Source organism: Syngnathoides biaculeatus, chromosome 19, assembly GCF_019802595.1.
Source record: "Syngnathoides biaculeatus isolate LvHL_M chromosome 19, ASM1980259v1, whole genome shotgun sequence".
In the NCBI taxonomy this organism is placed as follows: Eukaryota; Metazoa; Chordata; class Actinopteri; order Syngnathiformes; family Syngnathidae; genus Syngnathoides; species Syngnathoides biaculeatus.
Window position 1 is genome coordinate 13,872,830 of NC_084658.1, and position 27,650 is coordinate 13,900,479.

At 44.8% G+C, this 27,650-nt stretch overlaps 3 protein-coding genes across 7 annotated transcripts in view; 1 reads left to right on the forward strand and 2 right to left on the reverse strand.

Annotated features, from left to right (window-relative positions):
* arfgef1 (ADP-ribosylation factor guanine nucleotide-exchange factor 1 (brefeldin A-inhibited)) overlaps positions 1 to 15,391 on the reverse strand; it is a 29,336-nt gene extending 13,945 nt beyond the window's left edge. For both annotated transcript variants that reach the window (XM_061805000.1, XM_061805001.1), the window contains exons 1-6: positions 15,118 to 15,391; positions 6,723 to 6,753; positions 4,166 to 4,322; positions 3,891 to 4,037; positions 3,565 to 3,744; positions 490 to 829 (exon numbers count right to left, since the gene is read on the reverse strand). In XM_061805000.1, coding sequence (XP_061660984.1) covers positions 490 to 829; positions 3,565 to 3,744; positions 3,891 to 4,037; positions 4,166 to 4,322; positions 6,723 to 6,753; positions 15,118 to 15,241 — 979 coding nt within the window. In that variant the 5' untranslated portion in view covers positions 15,242 to 15,391. The remainder of the gene's footprint in view (positions 1 to 489; positions 830 to 3,564; positions 3,745 to 3,890; positions 4,038 to 4,165; positions 4,323 to 6,722; positions 6,754 to 15,117) is intronic.
* Positions 1 to 27,650, forward strand: part of prex2 (phosphatidylinositol-3,4,5-trisphosphate-dependent Rac exchange factor 2) — a 74,603-nt gene that overhangs the window by 1,412 nt on the left and 45,541 nt on the right. For all 3 annotated transcript variants that reach the window (XM_061805003.1, XM_061805004.1, XM_061805005.1), the window contains exons 2-5: positions 20,423 to 20,483; positions 20,600 to 20,678; positions 20,781 to 20,916; positions 24,972 to 25,044. The gene's annotated coding sequence lies outside the window, so the exon portion shown is untranslated. The remainder of the gene's footprint in view (positions 1 to 20,422; positions 20,484 to 20,599; positions 20,679 to 20,780; positions 20,917 to 24,971; positions 25,045 to 27,650) is intronic.
* On the reverse strand, positions 16,418 to 27,063 carry cpa6 (carboxypeptidase A6). Of its 2 annotated transcripts, XM_061805012.1 has the most exons (11): positions 26,743 to 27,063; positions 23,990 to 24,065; positions 23,793 to 23,917; positions 23,441 to 23,555; positions 22,841 to 22,942; positions 22,657 to 22,761; positions 20,821 to 20,931; positions 20,580 to 20,670; positions 16,980 to 17,182; positions 16,817 to 16,901; positions 16,418 to 16,717 (listed from the first exon to the last, which is right to left on the reverse strand). In XM_061805012.1, the coding sequence occupies exons 1-11, from the start codon at positions 26,829 to 26,831 to the stop codon at positions 16,464 to 16,466; spliced, it is 1,356 nt and encodes a 451-aa protein (XP_061660996.1). In that variant the 5' UTR covers positions 26,832 to 27,063; the 3' UTR covers positions 16,418 to 16,463. The 2 variants fall into 2 exon arrangements, with proteins under 2 accessions (XP_061660996.1, XP_061660995.1); XM_061805011.1 differs by having other exon boundaries at positions 16,418 to 16,901.

Sequence of the window (27,650 nt, forward strand, 5' to 3'; positions counted from 1 at the left end):
GCTGTGAACTGGCTAACCGGTAGCCAGTTTGCATGTTGAGTGCTTCGGGGCATCAGTTGTGGCCGTAGCAGCTCACGTACGAACCAAGTGAATTACACGTTTATTGCTTTTATTTTGTTTTGCTGTTAGAGCACTGGTAGCTGTGTCTTCCCTTGACCATGACAATAACAATCATAGTCTCCATTAAACTAGCTAACATAGATATGTTTTGTGGGGCATGTGCATTAGTGAGTTCTTTTTTTACAGTAGACATATTGCACTTTATCTTCTTTTTTTAAGTGCGAAATGATCCCCAACTCTCTTTTACGCACGCTTTCCTGCACCAACTTGTTTCTACAGAGTTGTCCATGAGTCTGCAGTGAAATTAGATGAAAATGATCACTGGGAGGCTTCGAGGCAGATAGTTATCTTTGAGGTTTTTTGGGGGTTTTTTTGTAATCGAGTTATGTGATTAATCATTTCAGCCCTGCCTGAGAGCAAGTATCTTACTCTGTGCTGCCGCTGTGGCTTGGTCGGCCTCCGTCTGTTCATTTTCCGCCACGCAGAAGTCGGAACCATTTTCTGGATCGGGGCTCTCGTAGACTGGCCTGCGCTCTCCGGGGGAAGAGCGGCTGCTGCTTCCGCCGTCGTCGTCGCCCTGCGGGGCCGGCGTGGACGGTGACGACGGGGTGGACGGGGCCGACGGGGCGGCGATGCTCGGTGTGCTCGGGGTTATGACCGGCCCGTTGGACTCCCGGGTGGGAGCTTTGGGCGGCGTGTGGATTTGAGGGGAGTCTGGTTCAGTGTGCTGCCGGTGCCGCTCCCGTTCCATCTGCTTTGCCTCCTGCAACTAAACGACGGGACGCGGGGGGGTTCACATACGTGCATTAAAACAAATTAAAGCACACACACACACATGCACACAGAGGGGGGAAAAAGCCAGGTTAGGACAATGTCTCACAAACAACTGAACAATGCTTGAATTCGCTAATGCTCCTGCAAATCTCTTCATGTTGCGATTTAAACTGGCAATGTGTGTGTTCCTTCGTAGAAACCGGTATCAGCGTCACACCAGGGGGGGAAAAAAGTTCAAATTATGAGGAAAAAAAATGCCATAATGAGAAAAAGCGTGAGGAGATAGGGCATAGATACAACAAAGTACATTTGATGATGATAAAAAAAAGTCACAAGAATAAAGTTGTACTAATAGTAACACTGCGAGTTAGGCAAATAAAATTGGGATGAAAGGAAGTTAAGATACGAGAAAATGAAGATGTAATAGTAAGAAAAGGTGGAATACAAAGAGCCTTAAGTTGTAATAATATGAGCATAAAGTAGTGACGTTATGAGAGGAAAGTTTCATTTTACAAGAATATAGCCATAATACATGAGTACAGTGATAATATTGAATCAAGTCAGCATATTTCTAGAAGAAAGTCCAAGTTACAAGAATGATGTTAAAAAACACTTTTTCTTTTTAAATTGTAACACGGTATATTCTTGTAAATATACAGCATATTGCTGTCATTTTACAATTGTATTTTCGTCAAAACAACAACTTTCTTCTAGAAATATCCTTCTTTTCATCCTGGCCCCTACACTCCTTCATACTTATGCAAATATGGATGACTACATGCCAGTCAAACCGCATTAAGTCGAGCTACGTGGAGATGATCCATGCTGGCTTTTTTCCCCCCGTTCAGAGTTTGCTACAGTTCGAGACCGAAAATAATGTTGCTTTGGGAAGGCAGCGGTCCCATCCGAATGAAGGCAAGCTTACTTTTGTGTGTGTATGTGTGTGGGGGGGCGAAATGGACGGTAATACTTGCTGGCAAACACAAACAAACAAACCGGAGAGAGCAAGCAGTGGACATTCCTTTAGCCAAGCTCTACTAACAGCCCATGATGCGTTCGAGTGCACTGAGAGAGTCAGAATTTGGAAAGTACCAAAAAAAAAAAAAAAAAGCACAAAAAGGATAGGAGACATGAGTCACACACACACACACACACACACACACAAAACAATGGGAATATATGGCCTATCACAACACAATAATTCACGATTACATTCTTCACGTCGTCTTTTTTTTTTTTCAGTGTATCCTTTTCAAAATGTCAGCAGCTAAATGAAATTACCATCTTGACTGAAACTATTAGCATTGAGCGTCGAGGACACACACACCTTTGAGGCGATGCAAACAAACTAAGCTCATTATTTAAATGCCACCCGGGCCTCGGTGCATGTTAAAGCTACCCCCCCCCCCCACGCCGTGTGTGTGTGAGTGGAGGACGCGCCGATGTTCACTGAAAGTGGATCGAAGAATCCGTTTCCACCTGTGTGTTTAGTGCTAAAGTAAACCTAAGCGTGGGCTATTCAAAAGAACTTTTCCTTGTTCGAAAACCTGCTAGCTTAAATTAGCTCTTGCGATTGGCTTGCAACCAGTTCAGGGTTTACCCCGCCTCTTGCCCGTTGACGGCTGGGATAGGCTCCGGCACTCCCCGCGACCCTTGTGAGGATAAGCGGCTAAGAAAATAGTTAGATATATTTTTCTGCGAAAGACCAAAATGAACGATTGTGACTTTTGTCATTGTATATTCGCTTGTACATTTTACACTCCCCTCGGTTCCAAAGGTGCACACAGCAAATAGAGCCACGCAAATTTAATTTTCCATCCATCCATTTTCTTTGTCGCTTATCCTCACGAGGGTCGCGGGGAGTGCGGGACATATCCCAGCTGTCAACGGGTAGGAGGCGGGGTGCACCCTGAACTGGTCGCCAACCGATCGCAGGGCACATAGAGAGAAACAGTCGCACTCACAATCACACCTCGGGGCAATTGAGAGTGAAATTTAATTATAATGTATAAATTATTTAATACATTCACTTTAATTATATTAAATCACTATGTTTTTATGCAATGCAATTGAGTGCAATTTTTTTAGAATTTATTACTTCAACTGAAAAAATTAAGCTCATAAGTCGAATCTAGTATATTATGTGTATTTATTATATACTTGTTTAAATGAGAGTTCTTTATTTACTAGTATTTCAAAATATTTTTAGCTAGTTAGTTAACTCAATTTTGCAATCTGATTAACGGCCCCCTCCTGTAACCACGTGAACTCAAAACTTGCCACAAGCGATGGGGTGAAGTGACGAGCAAACGCGGTGCGGGGAGAACGGAGCAAACCAGATGGATGGAGGAGGAGGGAGGAGGAAACACAAGAGAGGTGCAAAGAGTTCCGAGACTTTGTGGGTCAGGCAAGTTTGGGGGGAGGGGAAAAAAAAAAAAAAAAAAAAACGTTCACGGCAATCCTGCACGCTTTGTTTTTACCTGGCGATCACGCTTTCTGGAGGCCAGAGACCAAGATAGCTTGTGATTTGTAAGCTATGTGTCCCACAGGGAGGGAGGAAGGTGAGGAGAAGGAGAAGGAGGAGGAGGAGGAGGAGGGGAAAGTGTCATTCAAAAAGAAAAATATGACATTAGAGCAAGGCAAGACCTAAAATGTTCGACAGTGGATGAAACCAGGAAGTTGTGTGCGCGCGCGTCCCGTAAATTCGGAGGGTGGGGCGTCGGGACGTACTGCTTGGTTCTCCATGCGGGCGAAGATGACGTTGAGCATCTGCGTTAGTGTCGCCTTGGCTGTGGTCTGGTTGATGAGGTTCTTGCTGGCCAGGTAGATGTTGTAGCAGGTGCGCACGGCTTGCAGCACGGTGCCCTCGTGAATCTCGATGTGCTGCGACGTTACGGCAGTCAGCAGGGCCTGAAGCGGGAGGACCGGAGGGGGGGGGGGGGGTCGCGTGTTAGGCTGCACGGCCAAAGGTCTGCTGGGATCGGACCCAGCTCACCCGCCACGCTAATGAACACGAGCGGCGTAGAAAAATGGACTGATGTATAGTTCCCCCCCACCTTGATAATCTGCAGCTGCACTCCCTCGTCCGTCTGAGGGCCCTGGAAGCAGGCGCAGATGGTCTCGATGATGCGGTCGATGAGCTTCTTGCCCGGGGCGGTGTTGTCTGGAGCGCTGCCTGTCAGGTGGCCGTACGCTATCAGCTTCTATAAGCACGGGAGGGGAAAAAAAAAAAAATTATATAATAATAATAAAAACGCACAAAATGTGACATCTGAGAGGTGAGCAGCGCCGTAAAAGCCCCTCCACTTTAAGAGTCGTCAAAAGCACTGACCTGTAAACAGTCGAGCGAGGTGATGACGATGCGGGGACATTTGGACTGACACGCCAGCTCGAACGGCAAGAAGTACTTGTCGGCTTCGATGAAGTTGGTCTTTGATTTGATTGGCGGTAAAGTGCCCGAACTCGATTTGCCATCTCCACTGGGCGGACTAGACCGGCGGCACACAAAAGGGGAAAGAAAGGTGGTCGATTCAAAAATAGAGGAAACTCATGTTTAACGTTTCTATTATGAAAGTCACATTTTTTGAGGGAAACAAGTGAGAAATGTAACATTTTTCCTTTGTTTTTTTTCTCAACTGTGATATGTTCTTAGTTAACAACACTGAAATTGTAACTTCTCAACATTGTACATTCCCAAAAATGTATACAGAACATTTCATACAAGCTTTAAAATAAAAATGTTCATTAGGTGAATACAAAAAAAAACATTATACTAGTATCCTAGTATTAAATTAAGACTCTAAATTGCCCCTAGGTGTGATTGTGAGTGCGACTGTTTGTCTCTATTTGCCCTGAGATTGGCTGGCGACCAGTTCAGAGTGTGCCCCACCTCCTGCCCGTTGACAGCTGGGATAGGCTCCAGCACTCCCCGCGACCCTCGTGAGGACAAGAGGCAAAAGAAAATGGATGGGTGGATAGTATCCTAGTCAGTTTTGGTATTGTGATACCAGTACGAGGTGTATCTTCTAGCGTAAGTGTTTAACTAATTTAATCACTAGATTGAAAGTTAATTTTTGTCAGATTTAAAAATTACGCGAGAATTAAGTGTGGATTATTTAAATAAGGATTCTTTAAAATCTGTGAGATTTATTTGGTGGTATCTGTGGTAAATTTACGAAAGCAGAGTGTCATTGCAATTAATTAAAAACAGCAATTGACAGCAATTATAATGGTTATTAATTTTATATTCCACTAAAAGAAATTGATTGTATGGCGCAAAACCTAGTTGGAAATATGAAGGTTGGAATGTTCCACTTTCTGGGGGTAGCAGGGTGGTCGCAAGTCTTTCAAACATCGGATGCTGTTTGATCTCTCCTGGGCTTCTTCAGTCACTTCCTCCATTCACGGATGGCCGCCCATTAGCACGCTAAACGCTAAAACACTGAACTGAGCTGAGCGCTGAACTCTTATGCGAGTGCTTCAAATTGTGCACTTAATCTGCCCGAGGGGGCGGGGTCCGTAATCAGATCTCATGCTGACAAAGCATCTCCAAGCCACGGATAAACCGCTAAACCCTCAAGTCGAGCGACACCGCAGGTCCCCCCCTCCCCGTGACAATTCTTCAAAGCACACAATGCGCTCAGCCACTCGGAGCGTCATCGAGAGCCGCCGCCACGCCCCGATGAGCGCAGGCAGAGCGAGGGAGTGGTCGGCGCGTTGTTTATGTGCTGGCGGTGAAGCAGTCTGACCTCGGTCTAAGTACTGTAGTAGTACGGACCACCGCTAGATCCCCGGGAAGCGGAAAGAATTATTAAAAAAAAAAAAAAAAAAAATTATGTGACTTCGCGCCCTCCTCCCATCTTTCAACCAATTAGTGGCACAAATTCAAACGGCCGTAAAATCCTCAAAAGCAACAACGGTTATCGCGCAAGTCCTCAGTACAAAACATCAAAGAGCATATTTTGACAGTGAATCCACAGATCAATATTTTCCCAACGTTTTAGCTTTTTCTTGGAGACTACAGCATCATAGGATGATTATAGCATCATTATTTGAAGTAGCATTGTGAAGTCACCTGCAGTAAATCCCTGATTTTCACGGGAGATGCTAAGAAAGAGACTCAGGCCTTCCTTGAATAGCGACATAAACTAACAATTTTGGTGATTCATAAATCCAACATTTTTAAAACTTGCTTCTCAACAAACTTACAACATGAATGAAGGAAACGCAATTATAGACCTTCGCGAAATTTAAATAGATCCTTCCCTGAGATCAATGCACGGATTCCTCATTGAGCTCTCCAAACTGAAGTTTCAAAAAGAAAAAAGTTGCTCTTTTATTGCATTTACCAGGAAGAAAATCACATCACTGACATTTGATTAAATCTGCTTCAATTTTTAATATCATAACCCAGCTGGCCTGCAGATCTGAACTTGTATTCTTCTCCCACCCTGTGAATAAAGACGTTTAAACAGAGCTGCTGGCTCTCCAAAAAAAAAAAAACATCCTAGGATCAAACAATCCAGGCTCCACGAGGAAATATACATTTTTTTTCTTTATTATTGTTAATCTTCCAAAAAAAGTCACCTACATAGTGAATATGAAAAGAAAAGGGGTAAACAACATGGAATGACAGCAGTTCACGTCTGAAAAGTCGCTCATTCCAGAGGACACCTTACTCGGGAACACGCACGCGAAGGGGGTGCGGGTGGTGGGGGTGGGGGGCATGTTTGGCGGGGGGGTGGGCGGTTTTTCGACGTAGTAAGTAGCAACAAAGCCCACCTCTACCGCACACCGAGTCTGCTCTAGTACCCTTTAGCTGAACTCCGCAGAGTGCCTCGATACACACTTAAGTCAACTACCGCGTTCGCGTCTTTGCAAACGCTTACCTTAATTTTTCAGACTCCTCTTTGATTTCCTCTGAAAAAGAAGAAAAAAATAACAAGTATGAACTTTCAAGGAAGTGTGATATCGTAAATAACGATGCGACAGGGAGAAAAGAGACATTTTAATGGGATTTTCGTCCTTTGCGAGTGAAAGATTGTTCGTGGTGTCTTTTGCTCCAGTGATGAAAAACGGAGCCTCCTAAATGCGACACTTGTTCGTTTAGTTTTGAAAAATCACATCAGAATCATTTCAGGCGCGTTGGAATCAGTCCACAAGCAGGGCGGCCCAGCCGAAATCTAAGCGGTGTTGTCTGTCGACATTAGTGTTTGTCTACCAGATCTGCTGCGGTGCATGAAACAGACATCGGGGAGGGAAGGGGGAGGGTGGGGGGGGGGTCGGGGGTCGAAGCGAGACAGAAATAGCGTACAGAGCGCGAGAGGCACTGAGCCAGTTTAAAAAGCGGCGGTAGCGAAGTTGGCGCAAACTTGTGAGAGGCTTCAAAAACACAGCTCAATTATTTCACTGCTGCCAGGCCAAAGCTACTTTTAACATTATTTAGTGAGAGAATATTTTAGTGGGAATCTCTCTCTCGCTTTCATAATGAATAACATCATATTTAGTAGAGCTGCAACGCTGCATGCATTTATACATGCCTCCCGGACACCTCCCTGGTGAGGTGTTCTGGGCACGTCCCACCGGAATGAGACCCCGAGTTCGACCCGGGAGAGACTGCGTCTCTCGGCTGGCATGGGAACGCCTCGGGGTCCCTCCGGAAGAGCTGGAGGAAGTGGCTGGGGAAAGGGAAGTCTGGGTATCCCCGCTGAAGCTACTTCCCCCGCGACCCGACCCACGAAAAGCGGTAGATAATAGATGGATGGATGGAACATTCAGTACGGTACTGAGTTGCAAGCAAACTACATAATTTCGCCATTTATAGCAGCAATTTTACAACAGTAATCGTCTTTAAAGCGATGGCTATTTGAACACAAATGGTGCAGAAACATGTAGACAGACAAGATGACAATACTCTGCACATCCTCTGCAAAAAACAACTATTACTCCTGCTTACTGAGCAGTTGTCAAAGTTTTTTCTGAATGTCTTGCCCCCCCTGGAGGCCAGTGGACCCCCACCAGCAGGAGGACAGGCATTGAAGCATGAAATCATATTCCCCAATTAGTTATTTCTGAACATTTGATGTATTCACGTCCATACTGTGAAGTCATGAGAGCGAGGGGCAGCCAGCCACTCTCTTTGACTAAAGGCGGGCACAGAGCGAGAGAGGAAGTGAAACGTCGTCAAAAGACAAGCATGATTTAAGATGAGTGGCTCAAAAAGTGAATATTTAATTTTTTTCGCGTGTACAGAAGCGTATATTTACGCGATAATCTCTTTCCGTCGCGTTTGTTTTCGCTTGTTCCCGGGAGTGTCTGGAACTTACACGATATCGAACCGTTCATCTTCACCGGCCACTGTTGCCATGGTTACGTGGTTCAACTCCTGCCGTGGCAGTTTCCCCACAACACGCGCGACGCGCTAAGAGCCGACTCGCTCCTACGACTCAGATCCGCGCGCTGATTATCGGACACGCTCGGCCAATCATTTTTGCCCGTTTCCAGAAGCTTTTAAAGTCGAGGAGAAGGTCACGAGCTGCACGGCGGGCGAATCGGTCCTTTTTTTTTTTTTTTTTTAAAGGCTTTCAAGCATGAAGGAACGCAGGTACTTCCCAAACGGCAACGGACACCGCGGAACCTGTAGCACAACTTGGTTCTACCGTCTGTACCGCCTCGTCCCAAACTCCAAGCAGTGTTTCACTTGCATGAAACAGGACAGCCCTCGAAAACCGGCTTATTTAATTTGCTCAAACTCATAAGCGTGTCGTGGTCGTCAGCCATGTTTTTCGGGGCTCAACTGGACCGCTCTGTGGTTGGCCCTTCGAAGCACCAAGTGTGAAAATTCCTCCTTTCCAACAGTTCCGAAGGCAGCGATAGACGTGGCAAAATTCCCGTGTCAATTAAAACGCAGCCTGGGCGCAGCTGAGCCACTGACAGGAAGGGGGAGTGTGGGTGAAAGTGGGGGAGGGCGCGGGGGGGGGGGGGGTTGAAAGATCTAAACAGACAACTCTCCAGAGACGCTATCTCTCCCTCCCTCTCTCCCGCTGCCACATCGTCAGCCCGGTGGCGAGAAAAATATCTCGCAAGGAGGGGACGACGGGTGGAACTAGTTAAGAGCGTCTCCGTCACAGTTCTGAGTTCTTCCCGTGCCTGGATGGGTTTTCTCCGGGCAGTCCGGTTTCCTCCCAAATCCCCAAAACATCCTTTAACCAGAGACTCGAATTCCCCGTCAGGTGTGATTGTGAGTGCGAATAGTTCTTTTGTTCAGTGTCCCGAAGTTCGCCGGGATGAGCTCCAGCACTTCTGCGACCCTTATGAGGATAAGCATTTCAGATAATAGGTGGATGTTATCATTACAAATAGACAAGATTATTGAGTATTTCGAGGCATCTCAGCATTGTCCTTTAACAATAACAATCATTTTTAACAATAAATATGCATTTAAAGAAGGTGTTAGGAGTTTGTATAGCACACAATTTTGATGCCAATATTTTCCCTTTTACAGCAAATGAACATCAGCTCCAAATATCGGTTATCGGCCTCCTCGACTACTCATAATCGGTCGGAAAAACAACAATTTATCCAATTGTAGCTAGCATCGGTTATCGTTCAAGCCCCTGAAATATGACTCTTCATGAATGGTCAATTTACATACGGCACTGCACAGAGCCCGCACGTAAACACAGAGGGAGACGCTCGCACTGAACCAAGCGCACCCCTGACATTTTTATCGTCCACACCCAAATCAAAGGTCGCGCGGCGGTAATTACATTTGGTGGAGGCGCCGTCGGAGGTCTTCTCGGTTAGCCCGTCTAACCCCGGCTCGCACTCGCACAAACACAAGTCGGACTCCCGCGATTAAACCCGAGCAAACGTGTTTCTTCTTTCCGGCGTTGTCGCACAAATGAACGAATCGTATAAAATTCTTGTGGGGAACGACTTGGCAGCGTGCTTCTGAAAACGGGACGCCGGTCGCGATTGGCCAGCGCAAGAACGAGGTTATTAACAATGCGCCGGAAGCCTGCGACTAGAGGATCAACTGAAGATTGGGGAGGGTTCGTCAATCGTGATATTATTAGGCAATTTTTGAAGTTTTCCTGAAGATTTCCCTCAAATTATACAACTTTTAATGATTGGTCTTTAAGGTTTTGTCAAATTACAAAATATATGACTTGACATGCATATTTTATACTTTCTTCAATTTACAAATTTGATCATTTCCTGAATATATTCATCATATTTTATCAACATATTTTCACCCAAATGTGATCAAATTGCATAGTATACCATTTTAGAGCAGGTGGCGCGGTGGATTAGCTGCAAAGTCTTGGCCTCACAGTTCTGAGGTCCCGGGTTCGATCCCGGACCCACCCGTGTGGTGTTTGCATGTTCTCCCCGTGCCTGTGTGTTTTTTTTTTTTTTTCGGGCACGCCGCTTTCCTCCCACATCCCAAAAACATGCAACGTTAAATGGACACTAAATTGCCCCTAGGTGTGATTGTGAGTGCGGCTGTTTGTCTCTATGTGGCCTGCGATTGGCTGGCGACCAGTCCGTTAGGCTCCAGCACTCCCCGCGACCCTTGTGAGGATTTTAGAGTGATAGTTTGTCTTATTGTTTTCATCAAGTTGCAACTAGGACAGCTTCATTACAAACCATTAAATTAGGAACACATTTTTTCATTTTTTTTTTTGGAGGGGAGGGGGTGATAATGGGGAAACCGCTATTTGGGAGACTTGTTTACCATATATGTCTGCATGTGTAAAGATAAGAAATATATATCCATCAAAATGCTTCAATGCAGATTTTTTACAGGCTATATCGTAATTTGAACATATTTGCGACGCGTCTACTTTCTCATCGCCGCTTGAAAAAAAAAAAAATGTATTCCAGACGGTCGGCATCAAAGAGGTGGAGGAATCAATACAAGGCTGCCCGTCCGTCCAAATAAAAAGTGGAAACAATGACAAAAGCTCCTCGTCATCTACATGCCGAGTAATTAATTCATAGCCGGTCTCGGGACTGAAGGAGGAATCGCGGTACACAAGACCATAAATTATTATCATAAATAGATTATAATTAATATATATAATTATAAATAGATTCTCCAACATCTCCAGAATATATAAAAGGATTATATATATATATATATATATTTCTATATATATATGGGTTCAGAGCGAGCGCTGCTCTTGACACGCACGCTGCGAGTGCAAGCTCATTATCAGGATTGCAGGCCACCTTTGGGATTATAAAGAGCTAAAGTATGCGCACTTTTTTGGCAGCGGGAAGGGGGGTAGGGAGGTGTATCAAAAAAGTCGTAATTTGGCAATTTCCGGCAAATCTGACGGCTATTTAATTATCTTGATTAAAAATCCAAATAATTAATTGCAAGTAACTCAGCCGAGAATGTCACGATATTTTACATTTTATACAAACTTGATACAAAGGGGAGCGAAAAGTGAAATTCCCATAGGCAAAACTAGATTAATATAATGAAAAATACAATACATCAATTAAATATTTGTAAATAGGAGGGGGGGGGGCTTGACTGAAATAAAATCCTATTCAGAAATACATACAGCACAGTTGAAGGTGATATTTCCCAATAAAAACTCATCGTAAAATATTTTAAGATTTTGTATACATCTCAAGCAAATCAATCAAAATTTGTAAATACTATATAGTATTTTTCAAGATATTAAACATAAAGCAGAGCTAAAATAATAATAATATTTTTTTTCCATATAATATAATACAAAAGGACTGATTAACCAATGGGTTACTTGTAATTAATTATTTGTATTTTTAATCAAGATAATTAAATAGCTGTCAGATTTGTCAGAATATTTACACATAAATATTTTTTTTATAGCATATAATATTTTATGAGCAAACTATCGTCAAAATAAATACAAAATATATTCATTCACATCAGTATTACAAATCAATTACCTAGAAAACTGTACAATAACTATTTAAAAAATATATACAACATTTGGATTCTTAACCCTCTGCCTAAACCTTCAGAATAGTAAAAATAATAAACACCTAAACCAATTTTAAAAAAAAACTTTGATGGAAAAAAATATCTATTTACAGTGACGGGTGATTTTTTTTTTTTTAATCCAAACGTCAAGTAGAAATGACATGAAAATCAAAATACGATGAATAAAAGAGCGATCCTTTTAAAAATTCAAATGAGCGAGGAAAGCTTTTGTCATTGAGGCCGCACACGTTTTCAGGTAGCGATGCCGTCGCAAACACTTTTATTTACGGCCTCGTGCTTATCGCGGCGGCGGCGGCGGCGTCCGTGCTGCAAAAGCTTACGACCCTTAACGGCCAGCGAGGTACAATAGTCCCGTTGGCACTGCTCCGCCGTGCAGGCGAGGAGAGCTCGGCTCGCCGAGGACAAAGTAGGCCAGAACATTAGGAACGGGGCGGGGGGTAGAGACCGCGGAGGAATGCCGGCTGACATTTTGGCATTCCAAGAAAAAAAGGTCAGAACGGGAGGGAGGATGACGATGATGTATTTTGTCTGGGCCCAAACCTTTCGCCTTGCTCCCGGTGACTCATTTAAAAGATTATAGGGAAGCGGGCGCGCTACGAGAGACAGAACCGCCTCTAAAATGAACCGATTTCACCATGCCAAGTAAACTCTGAAAAATATGTCTTCAACGCTGGATCTTTTGGGGTATTCCGACGAAAGCTCGCCACGGACACATTATTAATACACCGAATACGCAGTTTTAAAATGTAGCATTAGGTACAGCTCCAATAACGACGCTGCTCGAACGGTGAATCCACATTGTGACCCGCGAGAGAGTCCCGAGAGCGAGGGGAGATTACGTAAGTCACTCGCGATTCTGGGTCATGCAGTCATCCTTTATCAATGCACCGTTTTTACATAGATTTATTTATCAAATATATATTTTTAATGCACTGATTGGGGAGAGTAGTCGGTCCGTGTGACGCTGAGTTTGAGTTCTTCGGAGCTACCCTTGATAATCTTTTCTTTAAATATGACATGGATTGACAATACTGTGGCCGTTGGGGGGGGGGGGGGGGTTTGAACAGTCACTACTTCAACAATCTGCAGTTCTCCACTCAAATATACGCCGTGTGCCCCGTCCAAACGTCCGAAAACCGTGAAACCGCAGATCAATCATTTTCAATCAAACATTTTTACATTTCTTAATCCTAGCTACGCTCATATTTTAAATACATATGAGAACAATAGTTCTTTCCATTCAATAAGGAAATGCAGTACAGTGGATATATGTATTTTTTTTAAAGAAACTACCGAGTCCGAGGAAGAACAACCTATCAGAGGCAGCATGCATGACAATATGGCAATCGTTTGCGATGCACTGGTGGAAGCCTCGTTGGCTTGGGTTTCAGGAGCATTTTGAAGCCAGTTAGGAACATGTATCTCTGGAAAATACAAAATAATGCCTATCCGTCATTTGCTAACAAGTGGGTATAAAATTAGCAAACAGCAGCACAGGAACGGGACCTCAGGCAGCCGAAAGGATTCGGAAGCAACGACGAATTAGCCACACTTCTGCGCGAGAGGTCCATTTATCGCATCTTTTTGATTTTTAATTGACCGCTTTGCAAAAATTAACATCTCAAACTGATAACTATAGTGTTATAGTCAGCCTATTAAAAATTAAGAAGCGCTGCTAGCCATGGCTAACATTGGCGTGTTGTGCGGGAATGACGTACTCGCCATTTTTGAAACCGAGAGCTACTTGTACTAACTAATGCAAAAGGGCTACTAGTTTCAAATACACTTCTGAGGCCGCTTCAGATTCGATTACGTATCAATTACAGTTTTTTTTATACAGCACCTGTCAATAATTATGTGCAAAACAGAGTGTTTTTCTATACTGTAGACTGATGACGGTTCTGTTACTGATGTAGTCTGTAACGTGTAGAAAATGGAACAAGTTAGTTTGCTTTAATGAAGGACGACAAAAATTAACAGAGGATGTGGACAGTTATGAATCAAACAACAATTGCCGGTAACCGGCAATCAAGATAGTTGATCGATGTGATGATCAATCAGTTTTGACAGGTTTATAGTCAGGACTCAATAGTCTTGCAAGAACCACACAGCAAAAAAAGCAGTGCAGTTGTGCAAAGAATAATCCTTGAGCTACTCTTTTATTAATCGATGCAAGACACAATCACAACGCCAAAAATGGAGTTTATTATATTTTGGCCCTCAAGGTAGCCCAACTCTCTCTCACACAGGTGCTCTCATTGTGTCCACTCCCTGGATCACGTTACAGGACAAAAGCTTCGTTTGTCCCCGAGCCGCTTGCCGACGTGGAGTAACGCTGCACGCGCATCATCAGCATGATTTAAATATAAAAATCTTATGTTTCTTTTAGTAATTGCGATGAGGAGAGACAGGAAATTGGGCAGATACACCTGTAAACAGCTAGCGTGAATGGCAACGTCCAGACCGGACGCGACGTGTCAGCGCTTCAAAATAAGAGTGTGCAGGTCGTGTTAAGATGGTTAAGTCGCTTATTTAAAATATATATTACGTGATATCATGTCTACCTTTATTTAGGCACACGCGTTAGTTGATTTAGGCAGCTAAGCAAATTCCTCATACGTCATTGAATCGTGGTAATGTTTTGTTTATGTCCCACCGGAAGTCGCCCCGTTTACTTCCGACAACGGCTGTGCGCTAGCTTAAAATGTGTTCTGACAGCTGTCACCTTTCTCCTTCACTCTACACGGGATTTGACGGCAAACCAGTAGAAATGTCGCCGCACAAGCCTGACGTTTAACCCTTAAAAAAAACGTGCACGAAATCAAGAGACCAAACGCGTTGAAGTAACGTAGTGGGGGGGGCGACGGCGTCCCTAGTGTGCACCAGGAAGGGACGCCGACTCACCGCTCCTTTGTGGCCTTGATGACACGCGATCAAACGGCTCATAATTATTGCTTATGCCCGGAAAACGTGTTTACAACCACCATAGCGACGGCTGATTCAAAATTCCCATCTATGCTGGCCTACAAGCGCTCCAAAACGCCGCTAAATAACAACCTCCTTTGCACCATTTCCGCGTTGAACGTCGGATAAACACACAAGCTTCGGAGTCACGTACAAGACAAAATGGCGTTTTTGCAGGGGAAGGTGGGCGCAAATAATTAAAACACGTTTAGGTCCATGAGTCCGATGAGGCTGCGTGACGTGTCTTAAATCGATGAGGCCAAAACGCAAGAAGTCGAGGAGGGGATGGGGGGGCCAAAAACAACACAACTTACCGAGTGCCACTTCGCAGGCTTTGCGTAGCTGGGAGTGGTGGGCTTTCTTCACCTCCTTGTCGGCCAAAATCTTCTCCAAAGCTCTGGTGAGGAACATGTTTTTCGTCTTTTTGCCCTCAAACATGACGCACCGGAATTCGGGGCGCGGTGTGTGTGTGTGTGCGCGTCTCGGGAGAGGAGAGGTGGTGATGGTAGTGGGGAGGGGGGGGGGGGATTGGGGAGGCTCTTGCCCACGAAACGATGGCTTCCCCTCGCCTCGACGTTGAGCCTCAAGCAGCAGCGAATCCGGGGGGGGGGGAGGAAAGTCACGCACGCGCGCGTACACACAAAAAGGTGGGCTTCAATTCCGTACGATGGCCATCAACGACCTGCCTCCTGCGCCATGTTGGAGAGGAAATGACGTCACGGGGAGGCAGCACCACCCGCGTTCGGCGGCGGAGGATACTGCAAGTGCACAACATGCATTAAAACGTGTCATATACATAACTTTATTGAAACACGGAAAAATTGGGTAAAGGTAAACTCAACTGCAATTTGCCAGCGTTTTGTATGCCACATGGTGAAAATTTCATGCTCACGTGTACCCATCCATTATCCGAGCCACTTATCCCTACAAGCATCGCTGCAGCAAATCCCTGCAATCTTCGAGCAAGAGGCGGGGCACACCCTGAACTGGTTGTCAGCCAATCGTAGGGCACATAGAAACAATCAATCACACCCACAATTAGTTAATCCCCCGAAAAGGGGGGAGGCGGGCCCCAAAAATGTAGAAAATCACAAAATTAGTTCATGTTTTTTGGGGGGTGAAAACCCACACAGGCACCAGGAGAACATGCAAAATCCAAACTGGCAGATTTGAACCCGAGTCCTCAGAACTGTGAGGCAGACACCGTACCACCTAGCATGTGTATTGTATGCTAAAATGTATCTTGACTCTAAATATTTGTACTACTAGGGTACAAACCTTCAACAACTCAGTAATTGTATATATTTATATACATGTGTACAGTATATATTTTTATTTTCATGCAAGGCTTTCGTTTGAATACAGTAATACTGTATGATTCTAATTTGAAAAGAATGTGGTAGAGTTATGTTTAAAAATAAACAGAGAAGTTGTCAATATATAAAAAAAATGTATTCAAAGGATCACACATACAAGCATGACTAAAAATCACAATTTCAATACTTATGATAACAAACCTGAGTAATAATGCAGTAATGAAGGCAATTATTACGTATGAGTCCGAAACAAGTTGCAAGCCAGTTCGCTCGCATGTCGTTTTTTTTTTTTTTTTTTTTTTTAAATCAAACCATGCTGCTTAATGACGACAAGTTCTCGAATATCAAATCGTGTGTCGTTTATCGTCGTGCCCCGAGTCCGTTCGTATGTACGGGAAGGCTCCGGTGTCCGTGTAGCACTTCTTGAGCAGGCCCGACGCGATGGCCTTCACCGCCCGCGTGGTCTCGGTGCACGTGGGGTTGATGAGGGTCTCCGGCAGCAGGAAGCCAAAGTAGCCCGTGTCCCGCAGCTCGAAGGCAAACGCGTACGGGATCCCGTTCCTGTAGGCCCAGTCTATGGAACTGCCCGAGCTGACGTCTTTGTCACAGGGAAACACATTATTTATTCCGGTTATTTTTAACCATATTCTACTTTGTTGTAATAATAAGGAGGTGCAATAATATATGCAGTACTTACATAGTGTTGTCGAAGCAGGTCCATATCTGTACTTGACTCCATAGGCCGAGTACAGTGCCGTCACTGCATTCTGAGCTGCTGACTCCTGCAATTAAAAAAAAAAAAAGTCAGGACAGGTTTCACCACAAGGTGTTTTTTTTTTTTCCTCATTCGGTGAGCTCACCACGCAGTTAAAGTTGGGGATGGCGGCGTACTTGTACGAATACGGGTAGAGGAGCATCTGGGCGTACGCGTGCACAGAGATGTAGGCCTTGACGCGCTTCTTGTGCTTGCGCAGGAACTTGGCGACAGCCTTCACCTCCGGCTCGGACTCGGGGTGGGGCCCGCAGTAGGTATCGTCGCAGGGGTGAGAGGAAGCACCCTCTTCTGCGAAAGAGAGCAAAGCCCTTTTTTTGTTACATCTCGGATGTACTGTATATATATTTTTTGCTTTTGCAGGCACACCTTTTGTCTTCTCAAATGTTGGCAATTACACTTGTATTTTTATTGAAAAATATTGGTATGCTTATGTTACTCTGCTAATGTCATGAACCAACAGTGTGGAGCTGGACCCAAATGCAGGACTCCGAGACGAGGGCATGATGTTAGGCGTAGTTTTATTCAAAGCTGAGGTCATACACGGTTGTGATACACACTAGGCTAAAAGCAAAATCCAAAAATGGGAAGCAAGGTCTGATGACTAGGAGGCAAACTTGGAAACATGAATTAAGACGGGGCTAAACTATGGTGGCGCAGAATCGCTCTGACGAGGATAGCTCACGCTACACTTTCTGTCGGTGGTGGAGATTCCTGCTGGCAGCGAACGCAACTCACTCACTCAAGGCAACGAACTGGCAAATGCCAGCGACAGTGACCGTTGACAGGTGACAGGCCTTGGTCCATCCTTGCTCATGACAGCTGAGGTAAATAATTCACGCAGAGTCACAAATCAAGCACACCTTTGTCTGCTCGAAATCAAACATTAGCTGTAAAATAATTGTATGATTTTGTTTGTTTATGAACCAAATGCTAACGTTGTGACCGTAGTTATCCAGCTAAGCTAACAAGTCTCGCTATTCCGATGTTTGTAAAATGCTCCGTTGTGACTGACAGTGTCAGGGAGCTATTTTGATTATTGGTGGGTGCGTAATAACATAATTATTTGTATTGCAGACGATGAGGTCACGGTGTCCCAACGTGTCACACAAGTGTCAGCGCCTTGACCACAAAGCCCCCAAAATGACACTTCCTTTACATCGCCCCTTTTGTGACCGGAAGGCTTTGATCCCACAACCTTTCCCTTTCCTTCGCTATCTACATTTCTTCATTATTATTATTATTATGATGATTTTTTTTTTAAACGTCGCATTATATTTTGCCAGAAAATAATAATAAAAAAGACCAAGCGATGACGGCTGATTAGCAAGTAACAGCATGGACAACCTGGAGAGTCCGGGCCCGAGCGTGGGCAACGGGGAGTATGCAAGCACCTCGACGGCGGACTATCCAAGGAGGGTGAGTCCTCCTCTGGGGAGCATATTCAAATTGATAAATGTTTGCATAATTGTATGTGATAATCGAGCCACATCATCTATTTACACAACAATGAGGTTCATAAGGTAACGTTATGATTGTACGTGATTTTCCACAGCACGTAGCAGAGGCATACACAGGTGCAACCCCATTGCGACCAATATGAAATCCATTTCTCCGTGCAATATTCCTCTCGGGTGACCAAATATCTGCACCAGTAATTCAACGATGTTTATTGGTTTGATTGAGCGATTCTAGACCGCATTACCGTACCCTGATTGAGCCAAACCGTAATCTAGTTTGAATCCGTGAAATCCGCTCCCATCTTGACCTGGTTGCAAACCATCGGCAAATAAGACTTAGCGATGGGGAAATCCGACGTTTATAGTGAAAGTTTGAACTGTTGTTTCAGACGCACCACCAACGGCATCAGGCAATGGTGGCGGAAGGAGGCTACGCCAAACACAGCGGCCTCAAGCGGGCGCTCTTCTTCAGCGAAAGCTCAAATCGCGAACTGCTCGCTCAAAACACGGCCCTGAGAGCGCAGATGGACAGCGAGCGCCAGAGCCACAACAGGGAGCGCCAGAGGCTCCAGAAGGCTCTGGACGAGGTGAGGAGCGACCGGAGCGCCCCGGAGATCGAACAGAAGCTCCGGGAACGGGAGCACGAGATGGGCGTCCTCCAGGACGTCCTGGCCGCGGCTCAGCGGGAAACGGTGCAGGTGCGGCAGTACTGGATGGAGGAGCACGACCTGCTCAAGAAGGCCCGGGAAGACGACTCCGAGAACATCGTGGCGGCCGTCAACGCGGAATGGCAGCAGTGGTGGAGCGTCCGCGAGCAGGAGGCGGCGGCCCAGCTGCAAGCTCAGTGGGAGAGCGCGCAGTGGCACGCCGAGGAGATGGCGGCTCAGTTTAACGCCAAGATGGAGAGCGTGCAGAGGCACAGCGCTGACGCCGCCATCTACTTCAAGGCGGAACTGGAGCGCCAGCAGTGGCACATGAGCCGCAGCATCGTGGAGAAGGACGACGCCATCGCCAAGCTGACCAAAGAGAACCGCCTGCTCGGGTCGGACCACACCGCCTTGTCCGGACAGATCCGCAAATTGGAATCGGAGGCCTCCCAGCTGCAACGAGCCGTCTTCCGTCTGAAGGAGGAGCTGAAGGTCCAGCGGGAGGCCAAGATGCTGGTGGACGAGGAGCTCCCCGCGGCCGTCGCCGCCCTCACGCGTGTGGTTGAGCTGGAGCGCCGACACCACCGGGAGGAGAAGGAGACGCTCCGAAAGGCTCTGGAGGAGGTGCAGCCGCCAAGGGACTTGGTGGAGAAGCTCCACGAGAAACAAGCGGAGGCCAGCGACCTGCAGGACGCGCTGGAGGCCTCCCGGCAGGAAACGGCCAACGTGCGCAAGTACTGGATGCGAGAGTGCGAGCAGCTCAAAAACAGCGCAGAGGAAAACACCAAGACCGCCGTGGAGGCCATCAACAGCGAGTGGCAGCAGTTCAAAGCGGACTGGGAGCGCATGCAGAGGCACAGCAGCCAGGCCCCGAGGGAGAAGGACGACCTGCTCGCCGACATTGACGAGTTGACGTCGCAGCTCGTACAAGTTTAAACGTTTATCTAGATGTCGAGGATGCTGGTAGTCATGTGTAGTAACACCGCCGTAGCAACTGGTTAGCAACATGTGGAACCTGTCAAGTCAAGCTCCATGAAAGTACACGAATAGAAACAAATTTTTCCATGTGTATGACTGGAAAAAAAAATTGGATGTTGAGCGGGAATGGACGGCGTTCAGTCTTTGACGTTCCATTATATTAATTCTCACAAAGTACGTGTTTATACTGTTTTTGTACATAATCACATTGTCACGGTAGCATACAGTCAATATGGTTTATTAAAAAAAAGCAAATAAATTCAAACCATTATGTTTGAAATCATTCTTAGGTAGTATAAGAAAAGTAAGTTGTTGACAATTAAATGAAGCAACATATAATTGGGTTAATAAAGTTAACATCGGAAAACAATTCTTAATTCACTTTAGATTGATCAATTATTTTTTACTTTCAAAATCAGTTTACATCAATTGTATTTATTTACTAGTTGATCTGAGATGACACGCTGTGGCGACCCCTAACGGGACAAGCTGAAAGGAAAATGTAGGGTACGTTATATTTGAACTACAGTAGTTTGTGTACTAAAAATGTTGTTTGCGTTGTATTTTTGTGTGTGTGTTCGATGCACTTTCTTTCCCACTCACCACACCATTTGACTTTCCAGTTCCTGTTGGCGTCCACTCCTCTGCAGTGGAACTTTGGATTTTTGGATCGCGTCTTCCTCCAGAACCGATCCTGCACAGGTAATGAAACCTCCACTTATGCTACTTTTTTTTTTTTTTTTTAATCGTTATTGATAATTGTAAAATTGCCCTTTTTTTTTTTTCTTTTTTCTGGTTTTGCAGATGTTTATTCCCGCAAGCGCGGGTTGGCGCAAGTGGCTACCGTGGTCCAGCTGAAGTGGTACCCGTCCACGTTGAAGACGGGCATGATGTAGAAATTGAGCTGGTTGAGCAGTCGTCTCGTCGCCGGGTCGTACCGGTACGAATTAAGCGCCTGCAATTTGATATGACAGCTCAATTAAATCAGGAAAATGGCCGTTGGATCGTATCCACGCTTAAAAAGGATGCTAAAAATTTACTGCAGAAAGAAATATTTTAATTCTATTTATAGTCTTGATAATGTAAAATGCTTGATGGAATTCATTGAATTGGCTTGAGGTCGGTTTAGGAAGGCAACTACAATGAGACCCTGATCTCTAGTGGCCAACCAGGGATACTACATCATCTCGCTCTCTTTATTCATCCATCCATCCATCTATCCCATTTTCTTTTGCCGCTTATCCTCACGAGGGTCGCGGGGAGTGCCGGACCCAATCCCAGCTGTCAATGGGCAGGAGGCGGGGCACACCCTGAACTGGTCGCCAGCCAATCGCAGGGCACATTGAGACAAACAGCTGCACTCACAATCACACCAAGTGCCAATTTGGAATGTTGGTGATTGACGTCGCATGTTTTTGGGATGTGTGCCGCGGGAAAACCGACGCAGGCGCAGGGAAAACATGCAAACTGCACACAGGCGGGGCGGGGCGGGGCCGGGATCGAACCAGCGACCTCGGAACTGTGAAGCCAACGCTTTTATCAGCTGCTCCACTGTGCCACCCTCTAATTTTATTATTATTATTTTTTAATAGGACATTACTGTAATTCTTTCTTGGACAGGTGTGGGTTCTTCAGACTTTTTTTTTTTTTTTAGCTCGACCCTCGTGAGGATAAGCGGCAACGAAAATTGATGGATGGATGGATGGACTCAATTTTTTTGTTGACAATAGCACAATAAACAAGTTATTTAATGAGCTAAATGAATAAACACATTTTTAATTCACCATATTTTGGTGAAAATGGCTAAATTAATGCAATTTGTGCTCATTTATGGCAACCAAAAAAAAGAAAATTGGAATAGGGTCCGGGATGGGCTCCGGCACTCCCTGCGACCCTCGTGAGGATAAGCGGGTAAGAAAATGGATGGATGGACTCAATTTTATTGTTGACAATAGCACAATAAACTATTTAATGCGCTAAATGCATAAACGCATTTTTGATGAACCATTTTTGGGTGAAAATGGCTAAGTTAACGCAATTTGTGCTCATTTATGGCAACAAACACATTGGAATAGGCTCCGGCAGTTCCTGCAACCCTCGTGAGGATAAGCGGCTAAGAAAATGGATGGATGGATAGATAAAGGTGGCTTCTGGGGGCCGAATTTCCTTCAAAATGGCCGTTTCAAACCAAAATGTCAGAATTCCTGATTCCGTTTAGGCACATGTTCTTGAAACTCGTTTTATTGGGTCTACTCCTGGTACACAAACATACCAAACTTCGTGTTACGACGTGAAACCGGCGTTGGGCGCTGAATTCATGAGGCTGAAGATTAACGTTGAGGGTCGTCGGAGCGCGAAAAACGTCGAGTGCAACTTTTATAAGAGCAAATAATGAAACGAACGTTTAGTTTGTTTGTTTTTACGCGACCTTTGTGAATGTTAAAACGGTGATTGAAAGCAGCCGTCCTTAAAGGAGCCTTTCAAGCTAAGTGCGCCGTTAAACGGTTTTAAAAGGGTGGCTCCGGTCTGGCTGCGTGACTTTTAAGACTTTCAGTTTGCGATGAAACTTGTAAATGTCCTGTTTCTGGGCCATAAACGGGCGTTGTTGCTTAATTATTTGCACAAGCGCGCACGGTTGAAGTGTTTTCACGTGTCGGGTCCTCCAAGAAAGTTATAGTACCTCTTTGACGAACCACTGACAGAAGGCGGGTCCGATCCACTCCCTGGCGTGGACCCCGCAGTCGATCCAGACGGCCTTTTTCTGCGGGCGACCTCTCTTTCCTAGCTGACAACAGATATGTATTTTTCAGTTTAGCGTTTATTTGTCGTTGTCCCAATCTCGCTTTTTTTTTTTTTTTATTTACCTGGAGGACGTAAAGGGGTCGTCCTTCGTACGACTTCCCGATGGAGAACATGTCGAGCAGGTCCGACTGAGTTGTGTTCATCTCCAACATCCACCTCTGGATCTTTATGGTGGAAAAAAAATGTTTTTTTATTTGAAAATTCACGTTTTTTTTTAGCTGCCCCAATTGAGCATTGCACATCGGTCTTATATTCACAGGTGTCAAAGTCAAGGCCCGGGGGGCCAGATCTGGCCCGCCGCGTGATTTTACATGGCCCGCGGAGGCAAATCATGCGTATCAAATCCCGGTGATTTTTTTTGTTGTTGTTCAAATCTGTAACCAGAATTTCAAATTGTTATATCATAAATGATAACGTTGCACTATTATAAGCATTTTTGTGTTACCAAACAACAATAGTCGGAAAAACCCATTCCCCTTGATTTATGAATCCAAAACTAGTTCATAAATTTCACGTGCAAATATGATGAGGCGGTTAAAAGATTTTTTTTTATCATTTCACAGACATAATGGGCCCTTTATGGGAAACAAACTCGCAAAGTCAAAAATGAGTTTGACACCCCCCGTTGTAGGTGCTTTTGTGTAAGACGGAAGGCGGGTTACCTCCTCCAGGGAGTGGTAGACCTCGTAGTCGTACGGACCGTCTGACCTCCGCTTGCGAGACGAGCGGCGTCTCCTCTGCTTTTCAATTTCCTGTTGCAGATTAGTGATGAAAACGCTGCGGGGGGGGGGGGGGGACATTGGCGCCATGAGGAATACGGCAGCCATGGTTGGGAAATATTAGACGAGTTTTAGGACGCTTTGAAGGCCCGCTTGTAATATTTTAAGTACGTTTGTGTAACTTTACGGCTATCTTGCAATGGTTGCTCGTGTACTTTTTTCCCCATTGTGGTATAAAATAGAGCAGGTAAATCTTAAATATTCAATACATTGTCATGTAATATATAGTCGTCACCTATATTGTATGCGTTCCCGCTTCAAGGCGGCATGTAGCGGTCTCGTGTCGCCGCGTTTGACGTGCACGTCCACCGTAGCGTTGTGGCTGATCAGGGAAACGCTGTTGGGCCGCCACAGGTCCACCTTAAATACATGAAACCTCATCATGTGCGGTTGCACTAAATGTCCACAATGTTCTTTTTGAACATAACCGACCTTCATGTTGCCGAGAATGTTCCTGAGCGTGCACACCTCCTCGTCGTCACTCGGGCTAATCCTGAAGACTTGATCGCTGCCAGAGTAACGAGTGCAAAGTTAGCGTCGGCTTCAAGGTGGCGGGCGCGTCGGAATGTCGATCGTAGTTAACGCGACGGGAAGATATGTGATGACGTGGGGGTCAGGGGTCATCACGGGATCGGCTGTCAACAGCTAGCAAGTCGAGTTTTAAAATGTTATGTCATTATCCAAGCTGCTTATCCTCACAAGGGTTGGGGGTAAGCTGGAGCCTGTCCCAGCTAGCTTCGGGCAAAAGGCGGCGTACACCCTGAACTGGTCGCCAGTCAGTCAGTGGATAGATATCTACACCATCACTGAGCGGGAATCGATCCCAAGGGGCCCGCACCAAAGGCAAGTGTGTGTACCACTACACTATCAGTGACTCAGTTTTGAAAATGCCCTCAAATTTCATTCATTTCCAAATGTTTTTCAGTTTTTGTTTATTTCTCCAAACCACACAAAAAAAAAAACAAAAACAAAAGTACGTCGCAGGCGTCAAATTCAAGGCCTGAGGGCCAGATCCGGCCCGCCACATCTTTTAGGTGACGCGCGAAGGCAAATCATGTGCGTCGACTTCATGTTTCTTGCAAATGCCAAATTGTCTTCACTTGTAGTAACGTTAAGAAATTTCAAGCATTGTTGTTTGTTTGTTACCAATCCCACTTTTAAAATAAGTTGACAAATAGCTGACAAATTTTGACCGGAGTCTGATTTCAAAACTAGCTAACCATCACTTTGTTGTGTTGACGTGATTATACGTCTACACGGATTCAAATTCATAACGGCTCGTCGAGGGAAATCGTAGCTACGATTTGCCCTGTGGGAAAAAATCTGTTTGAGGCCCCATGTGTTTTTCATTGGGACGACTTTTTCACACAACCATGAAGTAAAAAAAAAAAAAGTTTGTTTTACTGTCGCGCAGGAAGCAGGATGCCCTAAAGGGAGGCGTCACTTCAAGCAACAAAAGGAACGACGCTCACCGCCCACTTTATTAGGTACAGTAAAGCCTCGCTTTTCGAACGTCCCCGTTTTCGAACGAAAATTTTGAGATTTTTTTTGCTTCTAATACATGTATTTCTACGATGCAGTTTATTTTCAGGAAAAGCTAAAAAAAAAAAAAAAGCTTTAAAAAGCCTTAATTTTTTTAGGCTTGGAACGCAATATTTCTTTTTCCATTCATTGTAATGGTAAACATCGATTTGGTTGTCGAACAAATCACTTCTCGAACTTTTCTTTTCGAGAACCGAGGCACCGCCACATGTCGTCGCAAAACGTCGACTATTGTACACGTCTTAGCGTACAGCTGCACTTACTTTGCCAGGCTTACTGTATTTGACATTCATCCAAAATACATAAATCTATATCTTATATGTCGGTTATATGGCCTACGGAGGAGGGAATGAGCGGGGGTCGCCTCCCACCTCTCCCTCTTCGTCAAAAGTGCCATTGACGAGCACGCCACACTCGCCGTTTGTGTTGCTGACGCTTAATCCGAGGCATCGTGCCAGACGTCAGCGTGTTTTTTTTTCCACTGTGATATCATACATTTTTGCAAATGTGTTGGATTTAAGACTCAATGTCAGATTATTATTATTATTTTTTTTGCCTTAAATATCAGTGGCTGATATCGGCAGCTTTCACGAGTACCCGATAAATAATACTTGTATCAAACCGATATCGGTATTCACCCGTTGACTCTTTGGCTCAATGTAACGCATTACAACTTTGGACAATGATAATGACTTTGAAAGAGATTGAAAATTGAATTTATTTATTTTTTTAATCTGCAAACGTTTGCAAAAAAAAAAAAAAAAAAGGTGGCCATCGTAAAGATAAACAAAGGTGACAAAGTAGTGTAAAACAGTCAAACGTTCTGAATTTTGTCATTCATATCTTTATTGTTATAAGCATTAATGGGGCTAAAATAAACGTATTTAATTCATGAGGCTTAAATGAACTTATTTCATTCATTGTTTTTTTTTTTTTTTTTTTTAATTAGTCAGCTGAGTAATCATTTCGGGGAATTTGTTCCTGCCAAATAGCCGATTCAGGATTGGCCCCCATCGATCGACGCCTATAAAAAAATATGACTTCATTCTTGTAATAGTACAACTTCAATAATAATAATAATAATAATAAGAGTCTGTTCTTTAATGTTGAAATTCTGACTCATGAAAGCATACACAATTTATCTCTGAAATATGCAAGATTACAATTTTATATATCACCCCCCCCCTCACCCCCGCCCGCTTCAAAACTCCCTGGAATTTTGAAATTTCAAGAGTTCTTAATTAAATTTTTTTTTGAATACGTTTACTCGAGCAACTCACTAAACTTTGGAGGTTTTAACATGCCAGTCGGGAGCAGATGAGTGGGTTGCGAGTTTAATTTTTTTTTTTTTGAAGTCCTCCATCCAGGTCGGGATGTTCCAAGTGCTACATTTTTGCAAGCGTCGCATGCATGCGGGTCTCGAGTCAACGCCAAAAAAGAAGAAGAAGAAGAAGAAGAAGCCCATATAGAGGCTCTCTTTGTTCGCCCTGAGAAAATCTACACTGCGGCACATCTGATTGCAATTGCATCTCATCCCTCATGGCCACACATGAATGGAAACTGGATGGAGGGAGTAAGGGGGGGGGGGTGGCGTTTTTTTTTTTTTTTTTTTGGGGGGGGGTTCTTCTTATTTCTTTACTCACCCAGCGTAGCGGTTCTTGTAGACGCCGCTGCAAACGATCACGCAGGGCAGCAAAAAAAGGCGAAACGGCCACCCGAAGTCCACTTTCATCCTGTTGATTCCACCCCCCCCCCCCACCTCCCCACCGCCCACCAACCCCGACCCCTGAAATGTTAACGTTCGCTGCAGGGTGAAGTTCCTCCGGTGACTTTTGTCCACACATCCGCTGGGTCCACCTCAGACTGGAATAAAAAAAAAAACAGTGCGGCTCGATTTTTTTTTTTTTTTTTTTAAACACCTGATGCGCAGGAGGTGCCAAATGTGCGCGCAGGAAAGAAGGACGTGGAGGAGGAGGAGGAGGAGGAGGAGGAGGAGGGAGCGTTTAGCACCTTTTGAGCAGCAGCCCACTTTTTGCAGGAGGGGGCTGTGCTGACGACGGGGGTCACGTGGTGCCAAGTGCACGGGAGCCTTCCGTGCGCATGCGCGTCCACGCAAGCTCGTCTCAAATTGAGCTAAAGTGGTGTAAAAAAAAAAAAAAATCAAAAGTTCAAACATTTTTTTTAAATCTCATCGTCATGTTTGCTTAAGTCAGCGGTTCCCAAACTTTTTACAACCTTTTTAAGTGCCTGATAAATTAAAATCAGCTCTCCAAATATGTACTACCGTCACGAACAACATCAAAATACAAAAGCAAAGTAGGCCCAAGTGTTCAACAACGTAACGCTATTGTTTAAAATTGTGAATTTATGCCCTTAAAGTTAGAAAGATCTAAATCAGGGGTGTTATCTCGCGGGTTACGTTGTTCCGGTTTCCCTCAGAGGGCCGTTATGACTGTGAAACAAAAAAAAAAATTTAGTCATCTCATCATATTTACTTCATCAATTTATGAACTAGTTTTGGAATCAGAAATCAATGGTAATGGGTTTTTCA